The 27,470-nt window shown below is 45.6% G+C and overlaps 1 protein-coding gene across 2 annotated transcripts; it reads right to left on the bottom strand.

Annotated features, from left to right (window-relative positions):
- Positions 1–120: 120 nt before the first annotated feature.
- Positions 121–27,470, bottom strand: ppp1r1b (protein phosphatase 1, regulatory (inhibitor) subunit 1B). Of its 2 annotated transcripts, none has more exons than XM_030057038.1 (5): positions 26,979–27,470; positions 6,289–6,378; positions 5,607–5,682; positions 4,053–4,190; positions 121–866 (listed from the first exon to the last, which is right to left on the bottom strand). In XM_030057038.1, the coding sequence occupies exons 1-5, from the start codon at positions 27,090–27,092 to the stop codon at positions 706–708; spliced, it is 579 nt and encodes a 192-aa protein (XP_029912898.1). In that variant the 5' UTR covers positions 27,093–27,470; the 3' UTR covers positions 121–705. The 2 variants fall into 2 exon arrangements, with proteins under 2 accessions (XP_029912898.1, XP_029912899.1); XM_030057039.1 differs by having other exon boundaries at positions 6,295–6,378.

Below are 27,470 nucleotides of genomic sequence, written 5' to 3'. Positions count from 1 at the left end.
TTAAAGTGTGCACAAGAAAGTTTAGATGTGTGTGTGTGTGTGTGTGTGTGTGTGTGTGTGTGTGTGTGTGTGTGTGTGTGTGTGTGTGTGTGTGTGTGTGTGTGTATGTGTGCGTGTGTGTTTCCTGTTCTTTTGATTGTATGATGATAACCATAATAACCTCCTCTAAAGGAACACTGAGCTCTGTGCAGAAGCAGTAAGGACGTGGGAGGACTAGTGTTACAGCACGGGGTATTTGGTCATGTTGACCTTGGCCCTTCCACGGTCATTATGGGGCCAAAATGCCGTCTGTAGTCTGCTCTGCATGAAGTGGTGTGTCAGTAGATCATTCCTCACCTCCTCATTAGGGACCCTTTCGAAATACACAACCTGTCTGCCCCAAGATCTCACGCTCCTTCCCCTCTCTATCCCTTTCTGCCCTTTCTGAGGTGAAAAATCACAGCTCCCTTGCTCAGCCGCACGTTTAATTTCAGTGTAGCAAAGTGTGGCATCCGTATAATTCAGTCGCTCACTTTTGTATCTGTACTGCCGCTCTCATCCGCACTCATGCATTCAGACTCCAGGCATTCAGACATCCGCACAAACAGCACACCGACGTTCTCTTAATGTATGAGTTCAGAGTACTCTTTAGATTTTACCCCTTTTTACAAAAACACCTCCTGTCTCTCTCCAGTCTTCCCTCTAATTGTTTGCCGGCTTTCTCTTTCAATTACTCCCCCGGCTGTTCTCCTCCTCTGTCGTTTCCCCGGTTTTATCTTCCTCTTCTTCACCCTCTTCCTCCTCCTCCTTTGTCTGGATCTGCTTGGTGGTCTCTGTCACGCTGGAAACCTTCTCGGACTGCCCAGTGGTAGCTGTCTCGTGATGATCTGAGGAGACAAGGGCTGGGGTTAAAAGCGGCACTGAATCGCAGCAGCTGTCTCCTTTTTGAATTTGCCAGATCTGGCCACAGATATCAGTGCAATATATCTAGAAATGTTTTGATGCCAGCTTTCACTGACCAGTGCAGGCTTGGGCAAATAACTGAAATTAAATCTTTTTCCCACAATTTGAAAAATGCAGGCGCCTGCAGGCCGAAACAAAAAGCAGGAAATCAGGACAATTTGCCTTTATTTCTGACATGTTACTCGGGGCTTTTGGTATCCTTTCTTTGATATGGTACCCCGTTTTGGGCTAGTATTGGCACATTGCACTGATACTGATACCAGTAATGGGACTGGCTCATCCCTAATTATATCCATGTGTGTCATACAGTCGTGTGTCTTGGTTTCAGTTTAATGTTTGTGGGCCTCAAGGAAATTCTGGGTGGGCAGGCATACAGGAACAGACAGACACTCATAGCAAATGAAGACATCGGTACAATACCTCTAAAGTAAATTTCTTCCTTAATTCTGCATATATTTGAGACGTTATATAAATTGGCACCTAGTCAGCCACAGTGCGGACAAGTATCTGAGGTGGACTGAACTGTATCACGACTATCAAGGAAAAAACCTCCAAATCAATTTGGTTTCTAACAAATCTAGCGATTATTGTGCTTTCACATAAATTTCAGTTATGTGGCCCTTTCTAAGTTGCGGTTGCAGGCCAATCTCTGCACTAAACAGAAAGATTTACATTTAAATCTGAGACTGTTTGTCTTGAGAAATTAATAACCGGAAGATCTCCATCATCTTCATATATATGAGTTATTTTGTTGTTTTACGCCCACCCACCACACTTGATGATTTCTGTCTCACTTGATTTGTCTCTATATGTCACAGCCTAGGCCGAGCTGGCACAGTGCTGCTCGACTGAAACAACAGATGAATTGTAATCAAAGCGCCCAATCAGGAAATAAAAGTGGTTTAACACGGATCCAAGGCAGGATTTATGGGGAGAGCCTGTCAGCTGAGCCAACACAGCAATGACTCTGAATGAAAAACCACTGCTCTCATGCAATAGATTGGAGATTAGAAACCCTCTATTTTGCCGCATAAAACAATAAAAGAGTATGTACTTTGTGCCAACAAAGTTTTCTGGTAATAGTTTTGTTTGTTAATTATTTTTGACTTGAAAAAGATCAAACTTGAGCAGAGGTAGTCGACCGGGTCAAAAGGTTTTCTCCTCTGCTTTAAGAAAATAAAGTAATAAGAGAAATCCTGAAATGGAGAAGTATACAGGGCAGGGTTTCATCCCTCCCTTTCCCCATAGATAGCTGGCTTTCTGAAGTTATTAGACCTGTCTGGCCTCTCTGACTGGTCTAGGCGTTCTTTCTGAGCCTTTTGTCAGCCTCTGTGTGCCCTTTGACAGATTCGGGGTGAGAGACCAAGAGATAATATGATATCGAGGCCGTTTCTCAATGCAAAGAGCTTCACCTGAGCTGCTTTCTGGCCCACAGAGAAGCTTACATTACCCTGAAGACTGCGCTATATTCATCCAGGAGAACAGCACCGCCATTCTACTGGGAAGAAGTAGGTTTTTATATCGCAGCGGCGATTGCATGGCCTACGGAGGCGAAATATTCCAACGCAGGCTGAGGAATACGAGTGAGACTGTGTGAACGCCAGTCAGTGTTTTGTTTAAGTATTGACAATGTGTGCACAGAGCTGCTGGGATTATCATGGTGCCAGTGCCACAATGTATACTGCTGGCGGAGGAGAGCAGCAGTGTCGTTTAAGACTTGTTATACAACCAAATTACTTCAACGTAAATCTTTTTCTTTTCTTTTGCATGTACTTGGATATTTTTTCATTCTTTTTTAAATATCATGGTGTCAACTCTGGCTTCAAATTTGCTGCTGCTAACAAACGTGTCCCAAATAAAAAGACATGAACGTGCCACTAAAATCTCAAAGGTAACTAAACATCTAACATTTAAATTCATGTAAACTGACGTGATGGGCGATGTAGTTCAGGCGAGGGTCAAATCTTAAAATAATTGGCGGAAAATAGCTTTTTATGATGGAAGGAAAGCAAACGTGGTTATTGGTTCAGTCCCAAATAGACTGTGGATAGACTGAGTGCAGATACCAGCAGGAATAATATGTTGGATAGAGGCAACGCTGGCACAGACTTCAAGGTAAACTCCACCTTCAGATGCTCTTACACCGTTAATCAATCTGCCATCTTCATCTGTGGTGCATTCCAGGGGTTATTTTGTTATCAACAGTTGCATTTGTTTTTGTACTGACTTTTTCCCACCCTCCACAGGCCCCATCTACAGCAGTTCTGCTCAATTTGGTGATTTCCTATGTTTCCCTGAATGTCTTGTAGGCTAACTGGAGTAAAATTCGATTGTCCACCTTAAATAATTTGTAAAGCAAACATAAAAGTACACGCATTCGTATATTTTACCAGTGATGTTTTATGGAGTTTACTTTTTTTTTCTCCTATTAAAGGCGCACTATGCGAAGTTGCTGAAGGTTAACTGAACCGAACCGAAGTGAGGACTGTTTAGTCTCAAGAGACGCAAAACATGGAGTAAGCACATGATCTGTCAGTGAGTCATGTGATGATGAGAGCCATGAAGACTCAGCCATCAGATTAGACGCTCGTTCCACATTGTCAGCTGATTCTAAATCTTCCTCATTGCCGGCCCATGGATGAAAACCATGGAAAGTCATTAGAGCTGCCTATATATTATGTCAGTGTGATGTCATTGACTGACTTGCCTATATAGACCCTGTTAGGTTGAAACATCACGTAGTTAATCAAATAAAATGCTGGAAGCCGGAACCCAGTGTGCATATCATTTTCTCTTACTCTCTTACTCTGTGCTCACTTATCAAATTTCTTTCTTATTCCACCTTTTTAGCCTAAATGACCCCCTCGGCAATTTTGCATTGTGCACTTTAAACGCCACTGTACACTGCACCACAGTTATCTAAGTAAACTAATGCAACTGATGTCACCAATAGCTGTTTTGTAATGGTTGTTTGAGTGTTTTTGGGGTGGATTTTGCCCTTTAAAAATATAAATAAATAAAACACCAGTGTTGTCCTCGCTGCCACTGTATGCAGTGTTGTTGCTGACTGTTTGCTGGTCCCAGTTGACAGCTGAGAGCTTCCCTCTCACCAGCAGCTTTGGTGGGAGATGTGTCCTCCCCCTCCTCTCTCTGCCAGTGGTCCTCATACTCCTCCCCTTCATAAGGGTCTTCCAAAGGAGGGTAGACACCTAGGTTCTGCATATGTGCTTCAGCCATCTTCTGCACAGCTGCACCCACCCACACACACACACACACACACAGGAAAACACAGCACACAGAGGAAGACGGCCACACATACACATGGACACAGACACAGGGATAGAGGGATATGTTGTTTTGGTTTTACCACGCTTCAACACTGTCAGTTTTTATCAAGCCTCACGGGGACTTTTGAATTCATGCCAGGCGGGCACACACACAGGCAGCCAGGAAGCCAATTAAGCGCATGCACTGACAGACAGACAGACAGACAGGCAGGTAGGCAGGCAGGCAGACAGACAGGCAGGCAGCAACTGATTTTTACAATAGCATATAATGGCTGTGCAGAGCCCTCGCCAGTGTTTTCTATGCCTTCTCTTGTCCCTTTGTTTTTGTTTTTTTCTTTTTTTTTTTTGCGATCTGTTTTTACCCTTCTCTATCCTCAACTGCCAACCCTGCTAGCCTTCTGGCCAAGCAATGCTGACTCACGCCGTACTCTCTCTCTTTCTCTCTTTTTATCTCCCCATCCTCTCTTTTGTGATATTCCCTGCACTCCCTCTCCCTCTCTCTAGGTCACCTTGGCCTCTCTCTCTCTCTCTCTCTCTCACCTGCTCTCTCTCTCTCATGCTTAGACACACAGTGCAGCACTGGGACAGGTCACTCACTCTAGCTTAAGGTAGGTTATGTAATTACAAATCATCATAAGGTAAACCTGTGTGTGTGTGTGTGTCAGTATCTGAGCTGATGAAGGGCAGATTTCTGATAAAGGCACACAGCTTCCTGGACCATTATAATATCACTCTACATGCGACACACACACACACACCCACAACCACAGAAAAATCCCTATTTAATGAGACTCTGCTGACAAGTTAAAAAAAACAACAATTTTTCTCTACTTCATCGACCACATGCTACCACTGACACACAAGCATCGCGTGGAGCCACATTCAGAGAGGGTGTTTTTTTGTGTGTGTGCCTGTATTTCGAGCATCCCCGTATGTGTGTGGGTGTGTGTCTGTGTGTGTCACAGCTGTATACACGGCACACTGTAATCCTGGATGATCCAGACTTGCCTAGACTCACATTCAGTGTCTCACAGCTGTCACGCTCTAATCTCTCTCCTTCTCTCTCTCTCTCTGTCACACACAGATATATGGGCCCTGCCGCTCAGCAGACACACACTCACGGCGGAAGCTCGTGGAATCACACCTATGCGCGGGCTCACACATACACGCATGCACTTAAAACAAAAGGATTGTAATGCATATCTACCCATCTGTCGCATGCATTTTTTTTGCCCTTGTCTGTAATGATGAAGCATGGAAATCAAGGAAGCAATTTCCTGCAGCGAAGCAAGGTAAAACAAAAGGGCTTTAACACAAGGATGATTCAAGAAACACACCACAAATACACGCCGCGTTACTGCGACCGCTAGCACCGACCTTTGAGTGATGGCGGCTGGTACACATTTGGATTGACGCGTTTTGGTTTGAGCACTCCGTTCTCTCCTACTACCCACTGTGAACAGAAGAAAAAACATTACAACATTTGAAACGTTTTTGTGCTGATAGAATGAAGCTCGTGTTTCTGAGGCTGATTAGGAGACACAAATGTTGTCTTATGATGATGAAATGTGAAAATGACAAACCCAGAATGGAGCTGGGTGGATTTTGGTAGGTCAGAGGTATGCATGTCGAGGGAATAGGATTTGTACATTTTGGCCAGGAGGAAAGGTCATGAGGTCACCACAACCAAGAAACAGCTCCCCTCGGGCGCTATGAATGCACTCACCAAATATCACGACAATCTGCGGATTTTTGTGACATCTTATCTGCAAAGTTTACATTTTGGCTCAAGGGAGGCATGAGAGGAAAGGTCACAAGGTCACCAAAATGACCAGGGTTCATCCTCCGAGGAGCACGAATATGCTCACCAAAGTTCAAGGCAATCAGCCCAATAGATTTTGAGACATGTTGCCTTGGAGTAGCGTGTTGAATGGACAAAAAGACAGACTCGGCCATCTTGAGGCCTCGCCTGCCAGCTGGGTGAAAAATGACAAAACCGAAGGAGGTCAGATGAGGATGGTCAGACTCCTTTAAAAAAGGAAAAGTGTTTTGCCTTCACCTTTACCTGATGGGTGGACTGATCATCCTCTGGAGACGACTGGTCAGCTACTCTGAACAGCGTTGCAGGTGTAGGCCTTCGACGCCGGATCTGTGAACACACACACACACACACACACACACACACACACACACGAAGAGAAGAAAAAGGTCGTAATGCTGCACTGTAAGCGATCCTCAGTGCAACCTGCTATTTTCCTGTTGAGGTTTTGCAAAGCTTGTATAATCAAGGGACTGCAGTAAAATGTTGCTTATTAGTGCTGGGCCGTAGCCACAGGTTCATTAGTTGATGCTGCCCGGTGGTTCTCCAAGTTAACAGGCAGGTTTCAGTGCCCGGTGCCGGCCGGGTCAAAAGGACACGCCACAGTCAGGAACGCAGTGGAAGTCTCATTATGCAACTTTACATCTCGCTCATTAGACGCCTGCGGCGCACACACAAGCAGGTCAAGAAGTTTAGAAAAGCAGTTTGAGTCACGTTTGTTCAGAAAAAGCAGTTTAATTCATGTTTGTTTAAAAAAAAAAAAAAAGCAGTTTAATTCATGTTTGTTTTAAAAAAAGCAGTTTAATTCATGTTTGTTCCGGGACTTATCCGACACGGCTGTGCATGGCTATATTTGAAAATGCTTAACTTTTGACATCTTTTTAACATCTGTCGTGCTCCCCCATGACACACACAGTGTTGCAAGTGTGTTCGAGAGGATATTTAAAACCTGTGTACGACCTTTCCCGCTCACAGAGGGACCACGGAAAGGGGACATTGAGTAATCTAGCTCCAACAATGGGACGCTAAAGCCAAAACACTCTCCTTCACCTCCCAGCGCCCCTCTCCAACCCCATACTGGTCCCTGGGGGTCCCAGCGAGGAGACTACTTGCCAGGGCACGGTACAGGGGGCCAAGTAGATTACAGGCCTGCACTTTACTTTTGGGACAAGTGAATGTACAGAACGCTCTCTGTCCTGAGAGACAAATGCCTAGCTGTGCACAAAAGGCCCTCTACCTCATCAATATTGTGCAAGCATGTGGGACACACTTTTACAGTTTGTTCCTTTCTGTTAACAACACCAATGTTAAATATATAGGCTACAAGAGCCAACTCTAACTCAGGGAAGTCAGTTCAATAAGTGTTCTTGGTAAGGGGAGGATTGTGATGCACAATAACCCTAACCCTAACCCTCCATTTATTTCAATATAAAGAGGAAGGCTGACGTACAGAACTTATGCTTTGACTCACTTTCCCACAATTATAAAGGATAAATAGCTGACATGAAACAGCCTATAAACATAGGTGCTCTTGGACGCAGTAAAGTAAAGCGCGCTGAAAACGGGCCGGGGAGTTGAGTGGACTTGGCAGCTAAGACAGACGCAGTATTGAAGTGTCCTCTGTGAAGCAGGCCAACCTTGGCCAGGACGTGAACCTTGGCGCTGCTGTTTACGGCACCACATAACATCCAGGAAGAGAGCTCAGTGGCCTGGATCTGTTTTCCGTGAAATCGCTCTATACGGACTGCTCTGTTTGTGTTCGGATCCCCTCCGTCTTGTTAGGCGAGGCGTGCGTCATAGCAGCGAGGCGCGTGTTGCCAAAGCAGAGGCTTGGTGGAGAGCTGAGACCGGCGGAGACAACAACACGGAGAAATCGAGCGTGGATTTCTCCCTTATTTACCACGCCGGCGACACATTATAATCTCATCACGCAATTTCCCGCTTCTCTGTCTTCTCTTGGATGTCACACATCGTCTGTCTTTTTCTCTTTCACCTCTAATTTCCATCTCACTTGATCCTCTCCTTCCTCTATCCTGTTTACTTCCATCCCCATCCCTCATTCCTTGACAGTGACATTATCATCACCCAATCCCGTTCCCCTGCTTCCCTGGCCCTGCTTGTCTTCATCACTGCAAGTGTGTCCTGACTAAAATCATATTATGGTGCTTGCGTTTGCTGATGTGTCTCTGCTTCCCTTCCTCTCTCTCTATTTCTGTTGGCAGGGAGCATCCACGGGGCTTCGTCTGACCTCCCTCCGTCTCTCCTGCCTCTCCCCTGGCAAGGTGTGGAGGCCTGGGGCAGGATGCTGCTGTGAACCCCGCTGACTCTGCCCGCCTGACACCTGCTACCAGCCCTGCAGGGCAGCCTGAGGTAGCTCACACAGAGCCCACTGGAGGACAGCTAAGCCAGGGCAGAGCAAGGCAAAGCGCACCAGATGTTGCCATGGCTGAGCCTGCGTCCAGTCCGGTGTCCGGCCATTAAACTGGGATAACTACTGGATTTGTCCTCTGCATTCCAGCCATGCAGGCATTTGTCCTTCTTTTATGTTTTCACAACATCTCTGTTGTATCATAAAGACAGGAATTGTAGCTGGCATCCCACAGGTTCAGCTAGTTCAGCCATGCCACGTGCGAACAACGTCCTGGGCTCAAATCTGGCATGCTTGCTTTGTCTCATATCACCGCTCTCTCATGTGTCAAGGTTGGCCAAAAGGTTGAGGACCCATAGCTTTCAAAATGCTCCAAGATGGTGTCGTTAAAGCCCACGTGACTTAAATGTAAATGTCCTGAAGAAGGTCCATTGGCTGCAATGCAAGCCAATTACCATGTTTATGTGGAGTGCAGTGTGCGGGCATTCTTTATTTATTTTTAACCCTTTATCGGGCAAGTGACTATTTTTGGTAATGTCAAAAATTTTACATATCACGCCCATCCCCTGTCTCAGTTAGTTCAATAATCATTTGGTCTTCACCCAGCCAATCAGCAAAGATCGCTCTACATCCCAGGCCACATGATTGTGGCATTTGACCAATTTCATTGGCCTTGATTTTGTATAGGAAAATAAAATTTTATAAAAGTAATAAAGTCATGTCATGTTCACTAATAACAGTCTAGGGTTGTTTTTTTGAATTTCAAAGTATTTCAATGAGTGCCCTATAAAGGGTTAAGTATTATTATCTAACATTGCATTCGTCATTAAAGCCAGGGAGCAAGGCTGACAGTCTGATCGCCTGCTAAAAGTTGTCCATGAACACACCATACACACTACAGATGGTTGATGGTTCACATGCAGCACACTCTGCACCTGGTGAGAGGCAATAACTTTCCATGCCAGGAGGGAGCAAAAAAAAAAAAAAAATGAAAAGAAGCTTTGTGATTGTATTCAATTCGAATAGTTCTGTTATACTAATTAATAATTTGTCCGATGAGAAGTTGCAACAGGCACTGGCCCTGTCAGCCGGAGGGACTTTTGCTTTTGGAAGAGGGCTTGTCCACAACTCTCTTTTTAACTGTGACTGGCTAACTTGCAATCCAGTCAGCACGGTATCAACACAAATGGATTTCCGTTTCTCTTCTCGTGCCCCGCATTCGCCTGGGTTTGGACAGCCAATCAGAGAGGTCTCTTTCAGCAACAGACACTCCCGCCGAGGGCTTAACAGAGCCTGTTGCAGACTGAAAACAGGGGGAACAAGGACATGATGCTAGATAACATGAACGAATGGTGTGACTGAATGAATAGTATCATATGCAGAGATGGAGAGTCAAAATAGGGATGGAGTCATAGCATCTAGATGATCATCACCTCCCTAATCACGCCCATATCGCCTAATGACACAATAAATAAAATGCTGGTATAAAAAAAAAAAAAAAAAAAAAAAAATCAGTATAGAAAGACAACCACATCTGAGTCAAATGCAGGTCTTACACATGTAAGCGTTTACATACGTGCTGACAGTGACAGTAGTGTTGCTGTTGGTGGTGGTGGAGGGGGAGGGTTGTGTGACATAACACACACGCAGCCTTAAACCACCCCACTTTGCCCTAGTTACATAAGATCGTATGTGACTTCCTCATTTACGCTAATACTGGGGCACAGTGTGTGAGATTATTCCCAGTACACTTTATCCCTCCTCCCCTCCCGCCCGTCCATACCCTACTGCTCTGTCCCTTCCATCTCCCCACCTCACACACACACACACACACACACACACACACACACACATTCATCCTCATCCCATCTCCGCTGGCTGCCATTGTTTTGCACCAAGATCAGTCAAACTGCTGCAGAGGTATTGGGAGGGGCTTTAAGCAGGGCTGCTGCTGGGCCTTTCATGGGCTCCACAGGTGTGAGCCTGCAGGCTTCCCCCTAGGACCGCAGCACCTCTTCACCTTTCATATTAGCTGTGCTTCAGATCTCTGGCTCATGGTTCATTGTAGCATTAGATTATTTATCATTTTACCCCAAAATCCAGTTGATACCCACCTATATTTTTTTAAATATTGGATTTCAGCCTGTCCATATCCTCCCTTTCGTACATGAAAGAGGCTATTCTCTTGCTTTTTTTTTCTTTAAAGACTTTGAAATCGTATTTTGACCGTATCTATCCCATCCCGTTCTCTCTTTGTTCATTTTGTTTATTTAAAGGTTTTATCTAAAAGGGATTTACTGTCCTGTTTCTTATTTGTGTCAGCAAAGTCATTTTCGAATCGAATATCAGCACAAAACATAAGCTGTGAGTAGCCTTGTTTTCTTTAAAAAAAAAAAAAAAAAAAAAAAAAATCTGAATCTGTACTGGTCTTAAAAAAGCCCATATTAGTTTAACTTTACCTCACAACACAACTGCTTGGGAAAGGAGATACATCAGTTTATCAAGCTCATGTGCTGATTCTGTGTGTGAGTGTGTGTGTGTATGTGAGTGTGTGTGTGCATGTGGGTCTGGATGTGTGTGAGAGAGCACTATATTTAGCAAAGTGCTATATATATATATGAATAAAGATCGTTTTAATCAACTAGTCTTAGGCCTATTATAATAACTCAGTCATAAAAATCTAATTGGAGGCAAAGAGGTTAAGGACCCAGAGAGGACTCGAGTACGAGATAGGGCCACGCTTTGCTATGTAGGGTATGAGTCACTGGTAAATGTTGATTTTGTGTGTGTGCGTGTGTGTGCATGTGAGTAGACAGGTACGTGTGTTGGCTCAGCACCGTCCCGCGTAGCTGCGTGTGTGCAGATTTGGTCGATATGGGTCTGCTCCCCAGATGCACTCCCCTAAGCTGGTGCTCTTGCGGCCAAGCCTATTAAAAGCAGCAGTAGGACAGCATAAACTAGATCTGAAGGGTCTCTTGGGGCTCGGTGCAGAGAGAGAGAGAGAGAGAGGGAGGGAGGGAGGGTGGGAGAGAGAGAAAGGTTCTGTATTGCGTTGCTAAAAAGACGCCCTATGTCAACTGTAACCATCAATGACCGTCACTTGTTCCGTCCTGCCCTCACTGTGAAGACAAAACAAGCCTCAGATCTCCTCTGACAGCTGTGAGGGTAACGCCTCTGTCCCTGATGACCGCAGCACTCGATTACATTAGACCTCCTCATTAAGCAGTGTGTCTTTACTCTCTCAGATAAAGGTGGAAGCAGATCCATGTGATGCTGTTCTCTCTTGTTCACGGCCCGACTGGAACTCCCTCTTTCCCACATGGATATAAATGAGTTTCAATTGATTTACAGTTTCGACCTCTGCTCATAGATGCATGCTGATCACTGATACGTCAATCAGAAATAAGCGCTTGGTGGTGACACATAGACGCCATTGGCCCTCTTTTGCATGCAACCAGAAACATCAGCACTAATGTGAGCGGGAATGCAAGCATGTACTACACCAGCTAACTTTGTCTTTCTGTGTTTTTGTCATTATAGCAAGTCCTCGTTGTCTGGACAGTTTCCCTCCTGCTCGGATTTTCCAGGTCTTTCTTGTGAATCCACATTTTCCTGTCTTTCCCCTTGAACCTACTTATCTCTGCTCTCCATCCCTGGGTGCGCTGCTTCAGTTTCGTTCCCAGTCTCTGGTTTGGTGATCTTTGGCCTGAAGTCTACAGCACAACTCAATTAGACACAGTCATGGTAACATCCTCCCCGTCCCCCCCCTCCAGTGATTACTAGTGGTTGAACTTCTTGAGGCGCTTTCAGAGCAAGCTAGCCTTAAGTGCAACAACTCAATAAGGACGACAATTAATCCCACTCTCTTTCTGTGAGCTGACATTTGTCACATCTGGTCGGACATGCTTGGTGAGCTCAGTTTCAGATGCTGGAGAAAGACGCTGAGACGAAACCATGTGGAAATGATTGGCATTCATTCGCAATTGATACGTAAACTGAGCTCTGAATAGTGGCTTATCTTAGCAGACTTGTTTGTGTGAGGGGGGCTGAGAGGTAACATGGATGATGTCGTGTTGCCAGGCAGCTTCCACAGCACTTCACTGAGTAACCAATACCGGCTTTTAGAGTTTCCAGCTGTTTTAAAGAAGGTCAAGGGCAGGGCTGCGTGAATTACAGCCCCAATACACCGAGTGTCGCTCAGTGGGGTCCTGGGTCTGACGGAGCGGCGTGGTTTGCTCATTCCCATTCAAGCGAGCGGCGTCACTGAACTCCCACAAGTCCTGGAGATTGAACTGTTGCACAGTGCTTCTCAACATTCGCACAACACATTTGGAGCGACCTTTGGCCCCACCAGTGGCTAACTGAACAAACAGATGGGCTAGAGAGAGCATCTGGAGGGGCTCTCCAATGACCCCCAAATAGAAAATGTAATTACGCTGCACCCACTGGCAGAATGATCTCACACTTACTCACCCCTCCCGTCTCCTCTGCCCCACAATACCCCCCAGCATTTGTGCAATTAGTTTCTGGTAGCTGCAGCCTGTTGTTCCAAGGACTGTTGAAGGAATGGCTTCCTACAGTAACATGAATGAGATAATGTGCTGATGGCTGATGAGTGACAGGAAGCCACCTGCCAGGCCACAGCGCTTACTGGAGCAGCACACAGGGCGAGGCAGCAACGGGGGATGTGCCAATCAAAGTTTCCAGAGAAAAGAGCGTGGCACATAGCCTGCAAACAGAGATAATTGTGTTTTCTTTGTTCCCTTGCACGAATTCAGTAGCAGTGAGCTGTTTAATGTTGTGCAGCCGACAAAGAGTAGTTCCAGAGGTCAACAGTCAGGTACAAACAAAGGGCACAGTCGCCATAGTTACTCACTAACAACATCATACTTGCCCACAGGTGATAAAATGGAAGAGGGCTTTGTTGCCGGTTGCTGCGCAGCTCACAGGTCATTGCTCTGGAGCATCCAGGAGGCAGTGAACCTGCTGTTTAAAATCAGACACCACAGTGTGAAATCCTCATAAGTTCAGAATATGAACTTATGAACTTCCTTTTTTTTTTTTTTTTTTACCATTTTCATTAAGTTGAAATGGCTCAAATGTCACATCTAAAAGCCACCTTGGCTTATCATCTGATTGCGTAAATGCCCAACATCAATCTCCCATGCCAGGCATACTGGCTGATCCCATGAATTTGTACATCCAAAACTGTCTGTTATTGTGACATTGGCGTCTAACCCTCGCCTTGCTTGGCTTCTCCTCTGAGTCACTCTCTACTAAACATATTGAAAATGACCCACAGTGTCCCAGTGCAAGCTCATTAAGTAGCGGGCAGATCAACGTGGAAAAAAAAAAAAAAAAAAAGAAACGTCTCAATCACTGTGTGACGAAAATCAGAGATTACAACAGGCACAGCAGCAATAACATAATGCCATGTCTTCTCTGTGCTGATGAAACAGGGATCAGGACCAATCCCATTTGTTTTTGAGTCACGCCTCAATGCTACTCTCATTATGCCTATGTCAGGCGGTACATCCTACGGCTCCGACTGAGAGATGGGGACAGGGGTGGGTGCAGCCCACCCAGGCTACTGACCCCAAATGCCAAATTACAAGGGACAAAGGCAGCCCAAGGTACAATTCCTGGTCACCTGACACAAAACACAGCCGCTGCAATGAACTCACACAGCCACTGCTGGTGAGATGTAGTTACAACTCAGCTCCAGATCGTGCCCGGTCTTTATCCCCGACCCCCATTTCACTCCCTACTGTACTACTGTGGGCAGTAACCTCCTAATCCTCTCCCTCTCCTCTCATCACAGATGCTGCTGTTGTTACCACAGAAAAAGTCAACGGCTAAAGTGTCTCCAGCACGTGACTCCTCGTTGTTTCCTTTCCCCCACATCAGAGATGGAAACCATACATTTACTCAAGTACTCTATTCAAATATAATTTTAGGATACTGGAACTTTACTTGAGTATTTCCATTTTGAGAGGCTTTATATTTTCACCACACTACATTTCAGAGGGAAATGTTATACTTTTCACTGTACCACGTTTATCTAACAGGTGTAGTCACTAGTTACTAGTTAATAGTGACTTTGCAAAATAGGCTTTTAACCTGCAAAACATAAAATGTGATGCACTGTTAGAGTTGAAACTAGCAAATAGAGGGTGTAGAGTGGACATGTGCAGGTACAGGACAGAAAGATTACGTTAATAGGAAAATAAACTTCAGAAATATACTGTTGTCTCGGACTCCATGCCTCCATGTAAGCCGACATAACAATATATTAAAGCTATTATTAGGAGCAAACATGCAGTGTTTCCTATTAGAGTATAACAGTATATGAAGCAGTTAGACCTACAGCATTAACATACTTCTTATAGGTTTATGTATCAATAATGTAACACTGAAAGCAACCATTCTTCACAGTGACTACCTTTACTTTTCATGCTTAGGAATATTTTAATGCTAACCCCTTAAAGCCTGATTTTCCATTAAATCTGCCCTTAAATAGCTTCTAGGTTTAAATAGAAAAAACATTTTCCCCCATATCTGCTGGTTGCAGCACTTCTTTGAAGCTACATCATATTAACTTTGGATGAAATATTCAAATCCAAGACACCATTGTTTTATGTCTGCTGTATCGCTTTAAATAGAAAATATCTAGATGTCTTGTGTGTCATTTATATACATTTCCCTGTAATTCAGCAGGACATAGTTGGTATCTTTGGAAACCTGGGATCTCCACTATAGAATTTAAAATGAAGTTCTGGCGTCTGAACAATGCTGCGTGTATTTGTCATGATGAACCTTTCAGTGGGATTGAGGAGATTACTACTACTATACTTTTACTTTTGAACGCAGGGCTTTTACTTTTGACAAAGTATTTTTCCAGTATGGAACTGATGCTTTTTCTTATATAAAGGATTGGACGACTTTTTCCACCACTAGCCATGCAGATTAAAAAAAAAAAAAAAAAAAAAAAAAGTGGATGCGTGCTTCAGAATTAATGAATCCACACTACAGGAATATATCTGGTATCTGCCCTGAGTTCAGCCTAGCTTTGATTAACGACGATTCGTGCAGCAGCGAATGAGTGATTAAGTGGGATAATATCACCACCTGACAACAGAGGATTTGTTGACCGTAACACCAGGCCGGTGACAGAACACGCTGCAGCGATGTACGTCTGCGTGCAGCCCCCATGCCTGAGGTACAGCGTGCACCGTGGTCCATCCTCAAATGTCTGTGTACAGTATCAACAGACAACAAATTGCTCTGCCCGTGTTCAATATTTGTGTTCTTGCTGTTTATACAACACAGACACACACACCGACAGAAAGTAGCGATGTAAAAGTGACAGATCGTTGAACAAATGCTCTCATTAGACGGAATACAAAATGTCAGGGCTTGAGTATGGAAAGCTGGCCATATGCAACCCACGAGCCTATTTTTCCTGAGCCGTGTGGGACAAGAGCTGCTCTCACTGCTGAAATACAGAGCGTGGTTGTAATTTACAAGGAAACTTTGTGTTAAGCTCTTTAAGACGTACAGAGGCAATGTAAAAGTAGTTTCTGTAGAGTCATTAACAAATCAAAATGCCAGGACTGTCAAAAACAGGGAGGGACACACGCACACTTACATGCACACACACACACACGGAGTGAGACAGAGACCCATTGTTTGTGTCCAAAATGTAATTACAATCTGCGGTTTTTCCAACAAGGCAATTCATCATTTAAATCATTTCTTTCCCAATTATTATTATTATTTTTTTTTTTTTGCTGCTTGTGCAAACATCAACAAACTGCCATGGCAGACGACTTTGAAAAGCAAAATGAAAATCCATTTTCATAAGCCTACACATCACGTCATCGGGCAAACTGAATCACCTCCAGTGGCCACTCCAGTGACATTCCTGTCCACATGGAGAGGAACACCTTCTGCCAAAAGATCACTGTACGCCCTCTCGCCCAGTCCCAGCATGCTTTGTGCCATCCAACAAGCTGTTCTGGCTAGGAGTGCATGTTGACAGTCCCCCAGACTGGGAATGTTTACCCACAAACACTCACCGCACCAAAGGTCGCTGTGTGACATTGAGCCCAGAGACTGGAGGGGGTAGGGTGACTGGTTCGGTTTGGAGGGAGGTTGGAGATTGTGGAGGAAGGGGTGGAGAGTCGGGGGGCCACCCTAACACACATCCGCCATAACCCCTGTAGGTCTTATATGGACTGATAGATTGATGGCGGAAATGTTTGACGTTGAATGGATGCCCTTTGCTGCCCTTTGATAGTCCCGGGCCCTTTGAGTTTCCTATCAATTCAAAGGATCAGTGTTTGCTGACCAGATCAGACTAAGCTGAGAGAGACAGAGAGAGAGAGAGAGAGAGAGAGAGAGAGAGAGAGAGAGAGAGAGAGAGAGAGAGAGAGAGAGAGATGCTTGCTGTGTTGAATCCACAGGGTGGCGGAGTTGGAGGGAATCAGGGATGCAGCGTCTGCACCATGACCCTAATCTCTCTCGATTATGCACATTACCCTACATCACTAACAAAGCATGGAATACTAGTGTGTGTGTGTGTGTGTGTGTGTGTGTGTTGGGAGGCGTGGAGGGGTCAGGATGGTAAACATAGCCATGTGCTGCCTCTCCTTGCTGTGGAACCCGAGGAAGACTCACAGCTTTCCTCCCGACAGAGCCTGCTATCACTAAATAGTGCACTGCAAAATCAATATGTCCATCTTCATAAGTTACATATTCAAGTAGGATTTCAAAGAAGAAGGACACTTAATGAAATAACCGCATGTGCTCTTGTAGGCCAGGAATTACACTAGAAAGTAAGTGTTCTTATATGTGTGTTCTTGTGGCACATATATATATATATATATATATATAAAAAAAGCCTGGGCACTCGTAGGTTTGAAAGTTAAAAAGCCCTTAATCGGAGAGGGCTTAGGCAGTCATTTAATCTAGTATTGAGTCTTAAAATCGTATTTCCTTTGAGCAAGTGGAAAAAATCTGTCATTGGGGTGAGATAATTCCACTTTCAATCTCAAATCAAATAACATTATCTTGATGTTTAAAGTGGAGGTCTGACGTACTTCAAGATACTGTCACTTGATTGAAAAAAAAAAAGGCACCACAAACAAGTCATCTTAACCCACTGCCAGATTTTTTTTTTGCACTTGTTTTGAGAAAAATTAGACTTTAAAACTAAATGAGAGACCGAAATGTAACACTTTTTTTCTGCAGTGCACTTATTCTTCCAGTAGACTTTCAGAAGCAATACACTGTCAGAGCTTGTATATGTAAAGCCAGGGAAGTGTCCAGTAAGAGTATTTTGGTGTGAATGAGCCTTTAGGGCATGTAGCTGCTGTTTTTCTCACACAATGTACAATTTGTATAGACTCATGTTTGAGGGCAGGGAGTGGGTGGGAGGTATAGCAGCCTCGCCATCCTATGAAAACCCCCATCCTGCTCAATCACCGCCCCTCTCCTTCCCTGCAGCGTTCACACATACATTTACACGTGTTAGCGCCCAATGTAAACGACCTCGCTCGTCATGCAGAGCTGTCCATTAAAGCTGACCTTTTGGATGTCAATTGTGAGCGAGGTTCGGGCGACATAGCTGTGCAGCCGGTCTCCATAGCAACGACGCCCTGGCTCTCCGTCGATAGCCAGTTTGGGGTTTAAATGCCATTGCAAACAAGCACAAGAAGTTACCGATGGTGTAACAATAGCGGTATAGTCATTATAACTCATTAGGGAAGATGGCCTTGTGGGCGACAGTAATTGCTGTGGGAGGGAATGAAATGTCATTAAGCATTGCCCGTGCCCCCTCCCTGTAGCCCCCGGGTAGATCCTATCTGCTGTTAAACACACATAAACACATCCTCTCCTGAACGTCACTTCTGTTTCCCATACTCCCCTCAGAGCATTAACGTCGTTATGGCAGTCCATCTCCAACCACCTACCCCACAACACACACCCCGAATATCACCATACATACAACTGAGACTGTATGGCTTTCTATTTTCTGCAGCTTTAGACTGTAAACTTGTAAAACCGCCCTGAAAACCGACCTCGCTCACCCTAAAAATACCGTAAGTGGCCCAGCGCTGAGTGAGAAGCTAGAGTTGACAGAAGAGAGCTAAAGGCAAAGGCCAGTAAAGGTAAAGGGCCTGCTGGAAGGGAACCAGCCAACAACCCCAAATATAGCGGATCACTGTTTGACCATAAGGCGCTTGAGCAATAAGGTCCACCCCGAAACGGAAGGAAGTGAGTTGAGATTATAAACTGAAGAATCGGCTCACATATGGTACATTGATAGCCTGTGGTTTCTTGGAAGTGGTGATAGCAATCAGAGAGCGATGCAGAGCACGAGGGATACAAAGAGTAAGAGGGGGGGAGGCATGAAGGAGGGTGAGTGTGTGTGCGCCTCTGTAGCATATCATTTAGTCTCATATTCACTCCTAAAGTCTTAATTTTAAAGCCAATGGGGTGACATAAGCCAGCTGTTTACAATGCATTTCCACTTGTTTTAGGAACTTTCCAGAGGGAGTGTCATTATCCTAACACATGGCAGAATAAGTTGGATCAGAAAAAAAAAAAAAAAACAACTTTGTAAGTCATTTATATCTTGCTTATTGTGATGGCCGCCCTGCTGCCACACAGGCTTTGAGTATCCCTACACCACACTGCCTGTCCCACACACCTTTTGTTTGGATCACCTTATTTTTGGTTATCTAGTTTATGCACATTTTTGCAGTCACCATGCACATACATACAGCTAACAAATAAATGACAGGACACATAAGACTTTTGTTCATACATCACACTCATAGCTTTATTAATATTTGACATTGCACAGTTTCTATTTTGTTGGCGCGCACATTTTAGTTACTGGTTAATGTCAATATGTTAAAGCATTTGTTCTGTTTAGTAATATTATTGTCTTTGAGTTACCTTTTAGTTCTTGGTGTGGGGTCCAGCCAGAAAAAGAGGAGTCTGTGGGTGCAGCTGCAATAAATCCCCTGAATTCGCTGATTGGGAGGAACCACCCGTGTCTCCCTCCAGGGGAGGGGAATCTCTCATTTCTGTTTTGATTTATTTTTTTCTGGTTTAGATATTAGGCTGATCGTTATTGTGTTGTATAATTTGTTACTAGTTATTTTCTGTATTTTCTTCATAACCTGAACTTTTGTCTATTCTGTTTTGTTTAGTTAGTTTGTCTTGTCTACCCCCCTTTTTGTGTTTATTGGTCTGATCAACCAGTATATAGGTTCACCTTGTGTGTCTAGTAGTAGGTCAGTTCATCTTTTGTTCAGTTCAGGTTAAGTTGCAATTCCATTGAGTTAAGTTCTGTTTAGTTGACCTCATTTTTAGGGCCCAGAACTTTGTGTTAAGTATTCTTGTTTTTTTGGATTATTGAATTGATTATGGATCCTTTTACCTTTTTGGGCTAAATAAATGCTTTTTTTGTCCAAAATTAACTTGCGAGTCCTTGTCCTGCCTGCTTGGTCCCTCACATATGGTGGCAGTGGTGGGATGGGCCAGTAAAGGACGCAAGTTTTTTTTTTTTTTTTTTTTTTTTTTTTTTTTTTCTTCTCAACCTCCTCACTCTTCTGGCTCTTGCTGAATAATGAACCGTGGAGGAAGAGCAGGAAGAGGGAGAGCAGCAAGAGGCCGGGCAGGTTTTCTGGACCAACAGACTGAACTGGAGGAGCCTGCTAGTGGAGGGGAAGAAGTGGAGAATGCAGACACTGGAGGACCTCATGGCACTGAGGGTGAAGATGGTGCAGAGCCAACAATAGCTGATCTGGCTGAAATCCTGCGAACCTATATGGGGCAACAGGAAGTCCGAGAGGCTCGCATGAAGGAGGACGCGGCGCGCCAGGAGCAGAGGTTTAGAGCACTGCAGCAGCAGTTCCAGCTTCTGCAGGATGAGGTACAAACTCTCACTAACCCTGTTCCTAGTTTGCCAGCAGAGTCGGAACCCTTGGAGTCAGAGGCCTATGACAGGCCTCCTGCACAGGCCCGAGCTCCTTCCTCATTAGAAAATGCACACCCTGCTGATGCTTTCTCAGGTCAGTCTCGATTCTCCCTTGAACCTAAGTTGGGAAAGCTGACAGAGAATGATGATGTTGAACATTTCCTTATCACCTTTGAGAGAATTGCAGTAGCATGTCGATGGCCTAAATCTGACTGGGCTTTCCGGCTTATCCCACTATTAACTGGGGAGGCAAGGAGTGCCTATGTACACATGGATATTGATGAATCACTTGACTATGAAAAAGTAAAATCAGCCATTCTAACTAAGTATGACATCAATCCTGAGACCTACAGGCAGAGGTTCCGCTCCCTGGAGGTGAAACCTGGCGAAAGTCCAAAGGAGCTTTATTGCAGGCTAAAAGAGCTATTTGGGAAATGGACCCAGCCCAAAGGTAAAACTGTACAGGAAATCAGTGAAATTCTTATTTTGGAGCAATACTTGAGAATGTTGTCTCCTGAGCTGCAGGTGTGGATTCGGGAGCATGGTCCTTCTTCAGCCTCGGAAGCAGCTGCACTGGCGGATGTGTTCGTGGCTGCCCGGAAGAAAAGCCAGCCCTGGAGCTATAATTCCTGGAAGGCAGGAAAGGAGGCACGCAGGCCAGCTCCCCCTCAAAACCACCAGAGGCCAGCCGCCGGTGTGGGTAAGCCCTCTATGAGGGACAACCAGCCAACCAATGTGTCCTCAAAGCCCCCTAATAGGGTTACCATCTGCTATCTTTGCGGGCAGGAAGGTCACACCAAACCTATGTGTCCTAAGAACCCATCAAAACTTACACAGATGTGTTTGGTGCCACATTGTAGAGCTGAACCCAAGAAAGAAGCTGAGCAATCTATAAAAATAGCATCTGTTGAGGTTAATGGCAAAGAACTCAAAGCCCTTGTTGACACTGGAAGCGATCAAACCCTGGTGCACAGAGAATTTGTACCCCCTAACATCATCTGCACACTTGACACCATCCCTATTTGCTGTGTGCATGGGGATGAGAAATCCTACCCCACAGCAGACATGTATATTACAGTGCAAGGACAGGCATATCTCCTGAACATAGGTGTAGCAGATAATTTGCCTTTTCCAGTGGTGTTGGGTCGTGATCTGCCAGTTCTCTTTGATCTGTTGAACCCAGGTCAGAAATGTAATGTTGCAGTCACCAGAGCTCGAGTGAAGCAGCCAGATGAGCCATCCCTGACTCTCAGTACCTTGCCTTTTTATGGGGCCGAGTTGGAGACAAAACCCGGGAAGTCTCGGAAACCACGCAGCCAGAAAAGACAAGAGAAGTTTAAGGGTACAGTGGTAAAGACACCTGTGGAGGCTGCTCCAGAGCTGCCTTTAGGCTTTGAGCTGCCAAATAATGTGATTGAGTTGCAACAGAGTGATTCCAGCTTGACTACTTTCTTGCAGAGAGCAAAGGAGAAGGAGACCAAGGCTGACACCAGCACAGAGGAATACTTCTTGCAGAATGGCATTCTCTACCGGCAGCATGGGCCAGTTGCACAGCTAGTGGTTCCTCAAGCAGCCCGAGATGCAGTACTTACCTTGGGCCATGCTGTTCCCTGGGCTGGCCACCTGGGGAAACACAAGACCACAGCACGCATCAAGCGGTACTTCCACTGGCCTGGCTTACGGTCAGATGTGGCCCAGTTCTGTAGGAGCTGCCCTCAGTGCCAGAAAACCTCAGCCAAATGCCCCTCCAGAGCTCCACTGCAGCCTCTTCCCATTATTGGCACTCCCTTTGAGCGCCTTGGGATGGACATTGTCGGCCCAGTTGAGAGAAGCAGAGCAGGAAATCGGTTTATGCTAGTGATCACTGATTATGCCACAAAATATCCAGAAGTTTTCCCTTTGAAATCAATTAAAGCCAGACACATTGCTTTTTGCTTGGTGCAGTTTTTCTCAAGAGTAGGATTTCCCAGAGAGATCTTGACTGATCAGGGCACTAATTTTATGTCAACACTGTTGAAACAGGTGTATCAGCTGCTCGGTATCAGAGGCCTGCGAACCACTCCTTACCACCCACAGACGGATGGGTTGACTGAGCGCTTCAACCAGACCCTGAAACAGATGCTTCGTAAGTTCGTAAATGAGACTGGATCAGACTGGGATCAATGGCTTCCGTACCTTCTGTTTGCATACAGAGAGGTACCCCAGGCCTCTACTGGTTTCTCACCATTCGAGTTACTCTATGGGCATGAGGTGAGAGGGCCCCTCTCTCTGCTAAGAGAGATATGGGAGGGAGACCAGGGGATGGTTGGGCCTGTTAATATTGTCTCTTATGTTGTCCAAATGAGGGAGAGGTTGGAGAGGATGAATGAACTAGCCCAGGCATACATGGTGGAGGCCCAGCAGCGCCAGAAAGCATGGTATGATCGGTCGGCTCGTCAGAGGAGCTTTAGCCCGGGTCAGAAGGTGCTGGTGATGCTCCCCACTGAGGACAACAAGCTGCTGGCAAAGTGGCAAGGGCCATTTGCGGTCCAGAAACAGCTCGGGCCTACCACTTACCAGGTCTCCACTCCAGGCCAGGGGCGTTCCAGCAGGGTCCTTCATGTGAATCTCCTGAAGGAATGGGTGCCAAGACCAGAAAAGAGGGGTGAGGTGTTTTTGATCAAAAGTGTGCAGGAGGAAGAGGAAGTCGAAGACCAATACCTGCCAACACCAAGCCACACTGACTTTGATCTTGGCCACCTCTCGGAAGAGCAGCAGTCTCAGGTGAGAGCCTTGTGCAACCCAGAAATATTTCAAGAGAGTCCTGGTCGAACCAGTATTGTTGAACATGACATTGTACTAAGAGAGGGTGCAACTGTCAGACGTATGAGTTACAGGATACCAGAGCGCCTCCTGGTCTCCCTGAAGAAGGAGGTGGGACTGATGCTGGAGCTCGGGATCATAGAAGTGTCAAAAAGTGAGTGGTGCAATCCTGTTGTTCTGGTGCCAAAAAAGGATGGCACAATCAGGTTTTGCATTGATTTCCGATACTTGAATGCCATCTCAAAATTTGACTCTTATCCAACTCCTCGGATTGATGATCTGATCAACCGCCTGGGAAAGGCAAAGTATCTGACAACTATTGACCTTTGCAAGGGTTACTGGCAGGTCCCCCTCACGCAGCAGTCTCGGGAGTTGACGGCCTTCCGAACGCCATGGGGACTGTACCAGTTTACGGTTCTGCCATTTGGGCTACATGGGGCCCCTGCAACCTTCCAGAGGCTTATGGACCAGGTACTGTGTGACCTCTCTGATTTTGCCTGTGCATACCTGGATGACATTGTCGTTTACAGTGCCACATGGGAGGACCACATGAAACATCTGAAGGCAGTACTGGACCACCTCCACTCGGCTGGGCTGACCATCAATCCCTCGAAGTGCGTCTTTGCCAAAACTGAGACAGAGTACCTGGGCTTTGTTATTGGCAATGGGGTGATAAAACCACAGGTTCACAAGGTCCATGCCCTTGAGTCCTGCCCCTTGCCCAACACCAGGAAGCAGCTGAGGTCCTTCTTGGGGATGGCTGGTTTCTACCACCGGTTTATCCCTCATTTCTCCACCAGGGCGGCCCGACTCACAGACATGACGGGGTCAAGATCACCGAACCAGCTGCAGTGGACAGATGAAGCAGTGGCAGCCTTCCATGACATCCGTCAGTCTCTCAGTGAGTCCCCTGTTTTGCATAATCCTGACTTTGACAAACACTTTGTCTTACAGACTGATGCGTCGGAGAGGGGTGTGGGGGCTGTGTTACTTCAGGGTCCACCAGAGGACCGGCATCCGGTGGCTTACATAAGCCGTAAGCTTTTCCCCAGGGAGGCCCGCTACTCTACAATTGAGAAAGAAGCACTGGCTATCAAGTGGGCCCTGGACTCCTTTCGTTACTATCTCCTTGGGAGGGAGTTCACAATGGAGACAGACCACAAGGCACTTCAGTGGCTGGAGCGGATGAGAGACACCAATGGAAAAATCACCCGCTGGTACTTGGCCATCCAACCATTTCGGTTTGTGGTGCGGCACATCCCAGGCAGAGACAACCCCATTGCTGACTACCTCTCTCGCTGTCCCAGCGAGAGTCCAGAAGAGGGGGGACGTGTGATGGCCGCCCTGCTGCCACACAGGCTTTGAGTATCCCTACACCACACTGCCTGTCCCACACACCTTTTGTTTGGATCACCTTATTTTTGGTTATCTAGTTTATGCACATTTTTGCAGTCACCATGCACATACATACAGCTAACAAATAAATGACAGGACACATAAGACTTTTGTTCATACATCACACTCATAGCTTTATTAATATTTGACATTGCACAGTTTCTATTTTGTTGGCGCGCACATTTTAGTTACTGGTTAATGTCAATATGTTAAAGCATTTGTTCTGTTTAGTAATATTATTGTCTTTGAGTTACCTTTTAGTTCTTGGTGTGGGGTCCAGCCAGAAAAAGAGGAGTCTGTGGGTGCAGCTGCAATAAATCCCCTGAATTCGCTGATTGGGAGGAACCACCCGTGTCTCCCTCCAGGGGAGGGGAATCTCTCATTTCTGTTTTGATTTATTTTTTTCTGGTTTAGATATTAGGCTGATCGTTATTGTGTTGTATAATTTGTTACTAGTTATTTTCTGTATTTTCTTCATAACCTGAACTTTTGTCTATTCTGTTTTGTTTAGTTAGTTTGTCTTGTCTACCCCCCTTTTTGTGTTTATTGGTCTGATCAACCAGTATATAGGTTCACCTTGTGTGTCTAGTAGTAGGTCAGTTCATCTTTTGTTCAGTTCAGGTTAAGTTGCAATTCCATTGAGTTAAGTTCTGTTTAGTTGACCTCATTTTTAGGGCCCAGAACTTTGTGTTAAGTATTCTTGTTTTTTTGGATTATTGAATTGATTATGGATCCTTTTACCTTTTTGGGCTAAATAAATGCTTTTTTTGTCCAAAATTAACTTGCGAGTCCTTGTCCTGCCTGCTTGGTCCCTCACACTTATCTTAACGCAAGTGAATAAATCTGCCAGTGGGATGACATAACACCATCTGATTTCAATGCGGTTTCCCTTGTTACAGGATTTGTTTCTGGTATAAATATGTAGCAAGAAGAAGAATGCAGATCAGCCCACTAGTATCAAGAAGATAATGCTTGATACAAGAAAAATGCCACAGACGAGTTGATTAGCATTGGAAGGGGGGGGGGGAAGGGGGGGTTATCTCATCCCGCTGGCTGATTTGTTACTGGTTTGAAACAAGACTTTAACGCTGAATGTGAAGTGGAGTGACTTGGTAAGATGGAGATGTTTTGCAAATGTGGATGATCATCAGTTTCACGGGGGGTGGATGGACTCGGTTGGCAGGCCATCCTGGTGCCACGTAAGCCTCTGTACTGTATGTGTGAGCTGTAAAACAGGGGCAGCCACTGAGGGAGGTGGCACCAGACAGGTGAAGCGAGAGAGCAGGTTGTGTGTGTGTGTCTCTCTCTCTCTGCTCTCCTTCATATAGCTCTCTCTTTCTCGGCTTTCCTCTCTGCTTCTCCTCAAGCTCTCAGGAGAGATGAGCCATTGGCCTGGATCTACCACCACACCAACCAATTCCTGCTTTGGCCCACTTTCTCCTGCTCTAAAATAAGAGCCATTGGAGTCGGGGCCAAGAGGACAGATCAGAGTTATCCCACCAAAAATATGCGTTTAGATGCATACCCACTTGTGTCAAAAATTACCCACACAATTCACAGCACAACAGCAGCCTTGTTCAGTCAGTGATAACACGGACAGTAAAAAAAGAGAGAGCTGATACTGAAAGCTGAGATGGCCCAGGTTATTCAAATCCTGAGAGTGGTGTGACAGGCAGTCAAACACACATCACAGACAAAAAAAAGTAATAATTAACCGTGGGAGTTGCACGACCCAAGTATGTGTGTGTGTGTGTGTGTGTGTGGGAGGGTGGGCGCTCAGTGTTACCGGCGAATTACAAAAGAGTGAACTGGCTTCCCTGGCTCGATAATGACTTTCGTGTCAATGTCACGTCGTTAAGCGGGTCAAGATGAGATGAAACAGCGAGTCGCTAATCTCATGAGGAAACCAAGAGAGGGAAATGTCATCATAATTTCTCAACTGTGTGACAGACAGAGCCGGCACTCCGGAGTGGAAGAGACGTCAGAAATGAAACAAAGCAGATCAAAACGACGGCGCATCCAGAGCGAAGCTGCTCCACGCTCACACGGAAACACAAAGTCTAGTGACGGTGCGACACTTCACGGTCGTGATACACAATGTTTGAAAACTGCTCTGCACTCGAGTGACTGGGTGTAAGACTTTGGGAGGAAGTTGGTCAATCTGAAAATCTATTATGCAACTCATCCTCATAAAAGTAAGTCAGGGCTGAAACTGAAAACACACTCCCAAAGTACACATAATGGATTTCGTCCATGGGTTAAACCACTATCTGTCTGTCTATCTATCTATCTATCTATCTATCTATCTATCTATCTATCTATCTATCTATCTATCTATCTATCTATCTATCTATCTGTCCACTGCCTGCTCACCATCTCCACTTGCCGAGGGTCCAGGTTGGTGGGCGCAGAGGCCGGGACAGCAAAGTGGATCTTCTTCCTCTCCTTGGCCTCCTCCTGGACCTCGGGCGACACAGAGGGCTCCATGGCTCTGGAATGATGCCGGGGGTCTCGCTCCCAGCGGAGAGGTGGGGGGGAGGGAGGAGGGGGGCGGGGGGTCGCTTTCCGATGGTCACTACCTCCCTGTTGGGAGTCCCAACTCCTGAAGGCTCTCTTCTTCTTCTCTCTTCTCCCTCTTTCTCTCTCTCTCTCACTCTCTCTCTCTCTCTTTCTCTCTTTCCCTCACCCCTCTTCTTCCCGTCAAAACAAAACAAACAGTTCTCTCCCTTCTTCACTTCTTTTGCTCCTCTTCTCCCTTTTGCTCTCCAGCAGCTGCTAATATTCTCCTCTTCCTCCCCTGTTCTCTCTCACTCACTCTCTCTCAGTGCCTTTCTCACTTCTGGTTGACCGGCTGTGTGTGGTGTG

The sequence above is a fragment of the Myripristis murdjan genome, chromosome 8 (genome assembly GCF_902150065.1).
Source record: "Myripristis murdjan chromosome 8, fMyrMur1.1, whole genome shotgun sequence".
NCBI lineage: Eukaryota > Metazoa > Chordata > Actinopteri > Holocentriformes > Holocentridae > Myripristis > Myripristis murdjan.
Note: the sequence above shows the minus strand (reverse complement) of the source record. Positions and strands in the feature narration are given on the sequence as shown.

Bases quoted from the DNA above. Each gene is read 5' to 3' on its own strand.
- ppp1r1b (XM_030057038.1), bottom strand. From the start codon at position 27,092: ATGGAGCCCTCTGTGTCGCCCGAGGTCCAGGAGGAGGCCAAGGAGAGG. The intron at 6,379-26,978 runs GTGAGCAGGCAG...GTGTGTTCACAG, and splicing joins ACCCTCGGCAAGTGGAGATG to ATCCGGCGTCGAAGGCCTAC. The intron at 4,191-5,606 runs GTCGGTGCTAGC...GGGTGGGTGCAG, and splicing joins CCAGCCGCCATCACTCAAAG to CTGTGCAGAAGATGGCTGAA.